Source organism: Dicentrarchus labrax, unplaced genomic scaffold (assembly GCF_905237075.1).
Source record: "Dicentrarchus labrax unplaced genomic scaffold, dlabrax2021, whole genome shotgun sequence".
Lineage (NCBI taxonomy): Eukaryota > Metazoa > Chordata > Actinopteri > Moronidae > Dicentrarchus > Dicentrarchus labrax.
The window spans coordinates 21,787,868-21,795,561 of record NW_026136709.1 but is presented as its reverse complement, the minus strand read 5'-3'; the positions used below and the strand labels follow the sequence as shown (position 1 = coordinate 21,795,561).

The following is a 7,694-nucleotide window of genomic DNA, read 5'->3' as shown; positions in this document are numbered from 1 at the left end:
CCTAGGCAGCGAAACCCCCCTCAGGGATCGTAATGAGCTTCTCCATGGCTGCCCCTCCACACTGACCTCTGCCTGTCCGTCCACCAGACTCCGATCTGTCGTCACTTGTCACATAAAGTCATATCTTCGTATAAAACCTCTGCTGACGCTTTATCGTGCAGGTTTATGTAAAGTAACAGTGGAAATGTTACATTTTCTTTTTATGATGGATGTAAAACAGAAGCCGTTCAGCTTGTGGGCAGCTCCTGAAAACCTTTTGTTCGCTTTGTGTGTGGTTGGACTTCCCTGGGAAACTCCTCGGAGGTCAGAGGACGAGTGGTTTGATGAACAATAGTTAACCATAGTGCCACTAAACAAAACGCCACAAACACAAAATGTCATAGATTACTTACAAAACTACTACAGCTACTTGGAAACAAGAGAGCTTCTTCACATACCTGAGCTTTCACTGTGTGTTCGGGGCAGTTGGGAGAAGTCAGGCCACTCGGTACTGGAAACATTTGATATGATTGGTGGGTGATGTTTTGGAACGTAATTACTTACCCTCTTCGTCTCCTGCGGGACGTGTGGTCACAATGAGCTCCTTCCATTGTTCCCTTTCCTTGGCAGCATGTCGAGCCTCACTCCAAGTTTTCATCTTGGCTAGTCCGTCCCTCACAGCTCTCTGTTTTCTAGGTTTTAATTTGTGTGGAGGAATCCATCTTCTGTTGTGGAAACTACAAAATGGCACCAAAGACGGAAGAAAAATGAGTATTAACAATGAACAAACAACCTTCAGAGGCTCCACACATGAGACTGTTGAACAACCTGTTCTACTTTATTCTTTTTGTCCCATTCTTCACTTCTATCATCATTCATCGTCATTCATTTATTTTTTACGTTGTTTCAGTTGTGTTTTACATTTTTTATCTTTAATTAACAGTCTAGACAGAGACATTAAAAGACTGGGAGAGACAGAAGAGGTTGGGTGACTCGAGATAGATTCAATCCGAGGGTGATGTGCTCGTGTGGTGTTGGTCCAACAAGCCACCAGCGCTGCCCCTCCTTCAAGTTAAAAAAAAAAAAAAAAAAGATTGAAGCAACAATAAAGCATGTTTATCTAAATTATTTAATGAATAAATTAATAAAAACAGCCCACACAGCCGTCACTGGCTCTCTCACTCTCTATCTATCTCTATTTGTTTGCAGGGGACATCACTCAGAAGGGTTATGAGAAGAAGAGGCACAAGCTGATCAGGGCATATGTTCCACATGCTGGAGGTAATTTAGCGACCTCTGACCTCCCCCCCCCCACATACACAGACCTCCCCTACACCCCCCACCAGCTAAAATATTCCCATACCACTACTAGGATATCGATCTGGTATCATGACGAATACAGTTGCGATGATACTCTACTCTATCGATTCAGCCGCCGCCATTAGTGGATGTAGGTTAAGACTCCCTAGAGCTCAGCTTGGGCCTGCTCCTCTGTATCTGAATCTGAACGCTGCCTCCACACCCACGAGGCCCCCCCACGAGGCCCCTCTGCAACTGAAACACACACTCATCTATCACACAACCCCGGGTTTATCGGTATCGTTTGTCACAGGGATGTAGCTTTATAGGGTCACCAAATACTGAGCGATTACTGTCCTATAGCAACCAAATACAACTGCCACTTTATTATAATTTTATTTTATGTTATGTTTCAAATTCTTTTGTTTAAGTCAGAAAAATCTGATTTTTCTGCCGAATCAAATCATCTCCATGTTTGTTTTTTCCTTTTTTTGCGCTCTGTATTTATTGCTTTTGTGAAACGTGTATGTACATATGTGTGTGTGTGTGTGTGTGTGTGTGTGTGTGTCTGTATATATATGTGTGTGTCTGTCCGCCTGCTTGTCTGCTTGCCTCTGTAGGTATGGAAGGGCCCATGTCTCATCGGGCCCCACTCGGCCCTCCGTCTGCCGCCCGTTTCCACCGGCGGCGAACCTCCGGCACCAGAGACGAACGCTACCGATCAGGTACGACCACAGGAAGCCACATCACCCCACCCTTTCTTTAATAATATTACTATATAACTGTTTTATTCAATTAATTCTAATTAACACAAAGAGAACTCAGGCAAGAAGCATTAAAAATCGTTCCAATTTATGGGCCAAAAAACGTCCTGCTAATAGACAAAGTTATTAATTTCCCCTCTTTGTAATGCAGGTTTTCTGTAAAAAAACAAACATTGTAATATACAATATCAGGGTTGTTCTCTCAGACAAAGCTCCCCCAGAGGGACAGCAGTGTTTTCACAGCCTGAGAAACACGTCTGTTTGCTGTTGTTCATGTTGCTGGATATCTTTGCAACTCTGAATAAGCCAACATTGTACCCTCAGATGGGTTTATGTGATTTCAAATATAGACTACTGGAGTCAAAATATATTTAAGTAAAATTAATAACTTAAATTCAACTGTTATATTAGAAACTAAAAGAGAAGAGAACACATTGCATCTGTATTTTGGAGCAGTAGAGTCCTTGTGGAGCTAGTTAGCCCATTGAGACTAGTCATACATATGTTAGCTTGCTAAAAACAAAAAACTTGCAAGTCAGTGCCATTTATAGTGAACTGGATTGATATTCTCTGGTGTCATTTATTACCACAGGTAGCTACTGTATGTGGCTCCTTCAACTGAGGTTTAATTCAGCCACTGAGATTCATTCTGCTTCCACAGCACAAAAGTATTTAAAGAATCCAATCTGCTTCAAAGAGCACAAAAACAGTGAACTCTTCCTCCTGCCTTTGTGTGAATGAATCTCTCTCTCTCTCTCTCTCTCAGACGTCCACACCGAGGCGGTGCAGGCCGTGTTGGCACGACACGTGGAGAGGAAGGTGGCGGTGCCGATGCCTTCCAAGAGACGTTCGCTGGTGGTGCAGACCTCCATGGATGCATACACGCCTCCAGGTGACGAGACACATACCAAAAACGCGCAACTGCACTCCTCCTCCACACTGCAAACCATCCTCTCAAGTCAGTTAGTCCGCTATTGAGTCGAGAAGTGAGAGAGAAGTTGATTTTATCAACCACTGATGTGGGCATTTCTTGGAGTCACTTCAACAGTAGAATTCATTTAAAGCTTTACAGCGACACTGAAATATCAGGCACACACATACACAGACCCACACTCAGCTGCACTGGGTTGTACTAAGCCTAAAATGTGACCCCAGAGAGGGCTACCCAGTGCCCAGACAGGATTATGTTGTAATGCTCTGTCTCTGGTTCTCAGACGTTTTTTTTTTTATTCTGACAGAAACATTTCACCAAAAAAAACTGCAGACCTGCACATTTCCTGCGGCGCGACTGACAGATTTACAGTCAAAACAAAACCACAGACAGCTGTAATGATGCAGTCAACTACTGTAAATGTGGCCTGCCACGAAAAACAGGAAAAATACAGATTATTAGCTGTCTGTCAGTGTGTTTGTGCATTCTGCAACCACAGGAAGTTGGCTGAAAGGGGATGTTGAAGTTGACCTTTACCTCAAATATGAGCTCATTAGATTGAACATAATCAGAGTTGATAACATAATTTGGGTGTTGATTGAATTTTAATGAAGGAAATGTAATAACTTTGTTCACCGGTAATTTGCTTTTTAACCTTTGAGAGAATTCTTAAGTGGACCCGACGTCTCCCCGTAACCCTCGAATGCAAGTTAGAGCCAGTTTTTAGCTCCTCACAACACAAACTGTTTTAAGATCTGTGTGTGAAAGTCGAGTAAATCTGCCCATTACGTTACTTAAATGTATGATTTCTGTTCACATTGATTGTTTACTGGGGCTCCCTGTGCCTGCGCCCCTGTGTTCAGATGATTAACTCTTATTTAAAGAATTAAATCCAGTCTCTGTGGTTCTTTTTATGAAGTGCAGCCTGAAGCCAGTTTTAACTAAATTGGTTCTTGTACTAATTATTGACATTTTGGGACCGTGAGCTCAGGAGCCGGCGGTCAGCTCTGCCACTCACTGCGGAAAAGTGGTGAATCATGATCTGCTGCCTGACTTTGAACCATTGTTTGACTGAACAGAGACAATAAACTGTTCAATTTAGATCTGTTTATCATTACAAGGCTCACACACGAGGCTAGAATCATGTCGGCTGAGGAATTCTTGATCTTAAGTCGCCCTCAGGACTTTAATGTAGTGTTATTGTTCTCCTTATGTAACATCTTACTGACCCTAACTAGCACCAAAACATTACACCCATATGTGATAGTTATTCAGCCAGAAGAGCATCAATGAGCTCCTACGTTACAATCGGTGTTCCAGTTCATCCCAAAGGTGTTGGGTGTGGTTGAGGTCAGGGCTCTGAGCAAGCTGGGGTCTTTATGGAGCCGACTCATGTCTTTTATTGGAGGGGCCTAGTCCATATGACAAAAATCAGGCCCAGACATAAAGTATATAAAAGTGTTAGTCAGAGGTGGAACCAACTGCTGGTTAGCTTAGCTTAGCATAAAGACTGGAAACAGGTGGAAACAGCTAGCCTGACTCTCTCCAAATGTTAAAAAAAAGGACTGGTAGAGCTCAGCCATTAACATATTATATCTCAAAGTGTGTATGTGCTCATGTTGTTAATGTTGTGTGTTTCCTGGTGACAAATAATGACAGTTACTGACTCTCACTAGGCCTGTCGCCCCTGTGCTCAGACTCGTCGTCGGGCTCAGAGGAGGAGGCGGGGCCAGGCGACGACATGTCGGGCATGGAGCACTGGATGAGCCGCCCTTCCCAGCTAGGCCCCGCCCACCTGGGCTCCACCTCCTCCTCGTCCTCGTCCACGCAGAGCGGAGGCAGCGGCAACGCCGGGCGGCTGGCCGACTCGCTGGCGCACACGCACATCTCGCACCTGGCGCACACGCACCTGGTGCACTCGCACCTGGGCCAGTCGCACCACCAGCAGAGCCACCTGTCGCAGTCACACCACGGTAAGACTGTACTGGGTTCACTGGGTTGTGTTTGTGTATTAAAACAGAAAAGAAAGAAACATTTTACATTGTTAAATGTGGATATTCTTGTCTGAAGACTTGTTTGTGTGCTGATTTTAGGCACCAAATTGTAAACTTTTGTATCCCAGCACAATAGAAACCTGAGTTTTTTGATGGATTTGGATCCTAAAAAGAGGATAAGAAACAGCATTAAAGCAGTATATGCGTATAAGTGGAGGAAGTGGGATTTCCATGCACTTTAATGTAAGCACTATTTGGTGTACACAGGTTTTACACACAAGGAGTTAGTTGTAGACTCGTCATATGAAAGCTGTGTTACCTTTTCCAGAGTTTTTGAACTGTAGTTGGGAGAACGTTGGTTTCTTATTTAGCCTGACTCGTAGCTGGAGCTGGTTACTAGCCTTAGCTGTCCAGACTCTGCTGGTGAAGGACGATAGTGAGATATTGAACAGATGTGAGATGTTTTTAACTCATTTCTTTTTATAATTTAAAGACTATTTAAAAATCATGAGCCCATTCCTACCTTTTATAGATTCTAACAGTGGTTTTGCACATAATGTATATGTCATTTTTCACAGGTTCTTGGACTAAATTTAATCTATTTACAAGTGCATGCTAAGTAAATACTGCACATTGGAGTTGTGTATTGTTGAACATATTTACAACCAAACCCAATTTAAGTTGCTACAGATTTTGATCCCTTTGAAAAATATTTTTAAAAAATCTACATAACCTTTTTTATTTTTTATTTAACAAAGATAAAGATTGTTTAATCACAAACAGCCGTACAAGAACACTGACTAAATAAGATGGCGCAACAAACGTGGCAACTTTTTAGTTTAAATTAGGAACTCTCTGAAGAATAAGTAAACGAGATAATGAATCTTGAGCCTTTGGTTTGGCTGCATCGTCCCGTCTGATACACCTGTATGTGTGCGCTGCGTGCAGGTATCGGCCACCTGTCTCTGAAGAGGAAGGGAGCTCTGAGTGTAGCAGAGAACGGAGGATCTCTGCGACGATCCTGTGAGTTTGGATCTGACATGCTGTGGCCGCCACCCCTGGAGTCAGACGGTAAAGTCCAACACCTAAATACAAAGTGTTTTCATCAGTGTTAAAAATATTAGCTACGATAAAGACAACCTTAAAGTGTTGGATATATGCAGGAAAACAGACAAAAGATCTGAACACTGTACTGATAGTTCCCAATAAATGTGATTTATTGGAGCAACGTTTTATCACAGATCAAAGAGAGCGAACAGAGATCTGATGAGTGGTCCAACTTCAGTTAGTTTTTTGATCCTGCATCTGTTAAAACCTTCAAAACGAGTGCGCTCTACACTCGGTTTGCTATCGATTTTAAGACATAAAAAAGTTGTTGACAGTCTTCTCGTAAAAATAAAGATTTTCTTTGTAGTTTATTTCCAGATGTTTGTGTCGAAGGAATCAGTTTAATATCATCTGATTATGTTTGGAACAGCAGGTTTTTACACTTTGTGTCATAAAATGTGCTCCCTTTTAATTCCACATACACAGAGGAAGTATGTCCCGACATGCCAGACCTCATTCACTCCTGTGTGTGTGTGTGTGTGTGTGTGTGTGTGTGTGTGTGTGTGTCTGTGTGTGTGTGTGTGTGTCAGGGACGTGACCCACATTAACAAACAAAAGGACCATCGTATTGGGTTTAATTGTTCATAAGAGCAATTAAACAAGGCACTTGACAAAGAGTTCAGTGATAAATATGAACAATGAGTCACCACTGGCTGTTTGTCTACCTCTCCCTCTGTTCTCTCTCAATCTGTCTCCCCCCCTCTCCCTCTTCCTCCCTCCGTCTCCCTGCAGAGAATCACTCGACCCCCCCGGATGTGACGGGCTACTCGTCAGACTCGTCCCACTCCCACCACACCGAGCGTCACCACATGGCCAATATGGGAACCATTGCCAGGAACACGCAGAAGTACGGCAACGCAGAGCGCATGGAGACGGGCGATGGTAAGAGACGTCTCCTCCCCCCCGCCCGTCACACCTTTTAGCCCGCTCCCAACTGGAGCCTCTGAATAAAGATGCTGAAGATGGTCGCGTAAAAATAGAAACTCCTTAATCAGGAGGTGAGCTCAAATTGGACCATCGCCTTAGAGAACTGACCAATTACACCGTGTCTGTTCATGTCACTCCCCTGGATGAACAGATTGGACTTTTCTTTTCTTTCTTTTACCCTTTTATTGTTTTTTATTTAAGCATCTCTGTTATTTTTCAGCATGCTTCACAATCATGCAAACTGAGAGCTGTTCAGAGCAAACGCAGTCTGGTCCATTCAAGGAATAAAGCGTTTCCTTATTCAGTTTCTTCTCTGTGAAGCCATCTAGACGTTTGAACCAGCAGTCTTCTGATCACGAGGCAGATTCTAGCCGCTGTCTTACAAAAAAAACACGCGGTAACACTTGAGGTTTAAATTGTTATTGATCCGATAATGAGGACTTGTCTTGCAAGTAATCCAGGCCACCGCTTTCCCTTTTCCACCACCGAAAAACCCATCATCCTCACCCCGTGTGTATGTGTGTGGGGTTCTTACAGGTGTTCCAGTCAGCAGTCGCGTGTCAGCTAAAATCCAGCAGCTTGTGAACACGCTGAAGCAGCCTCGCAGACCTCCACTACGAGAGTTCTTTGTCGATGACTTTGACGAACTTCTGGAGGGTTAGAAAACCGTCTTTGATTCTGCATGACTCATGA

The 7,694-nt window shown here is 43.4% G+C and overlaps 1 protein-coding gene across 2 annotated transcripts in view; it reads left to right on the top strand.

The window, feature by feature from the left end:
- Positions 1-7,694, top strand: part of LOC127369393 (disco-interacting protein 2 homolog C) — a 53,927-nt gene that overhangs the window by 13,390 nt on the left and 32,843 nt on the right. Inside the window, exons 2-8 of one of the 2 annotated variants that reach the window (XM_051410697.1) lie at positions 1,189-1,260; positions 1,899-2,003; positions 2,809-2,934; positions 4,650-4,946; positions 5,916-6,038; positions 6,807-6,956; positions 7,539-7,658. In XM_051410697.1, coding sequence (XP_051266657.1) covers positions 1,189-1,260; positions 1,899-2,003; positions 2,809-2,934; positions 4,650-4,946; positions 5,916-6,038; positions 6,807-6,956; positions 7,539-7,658 — 993 coding nt within the window. The remainder of the gene's footprint in view (positions 1-1,188; positions 1,261-1,898; positions 2,004-2,808; positions 2,935-4,649; positions 4,947-5,915; positions 6,039-6,806; positions 6,957-7,538; positions 7,659-7,694) is intronic. The other variant, XM_051410698.1, reaches the window with a different exon arrangement.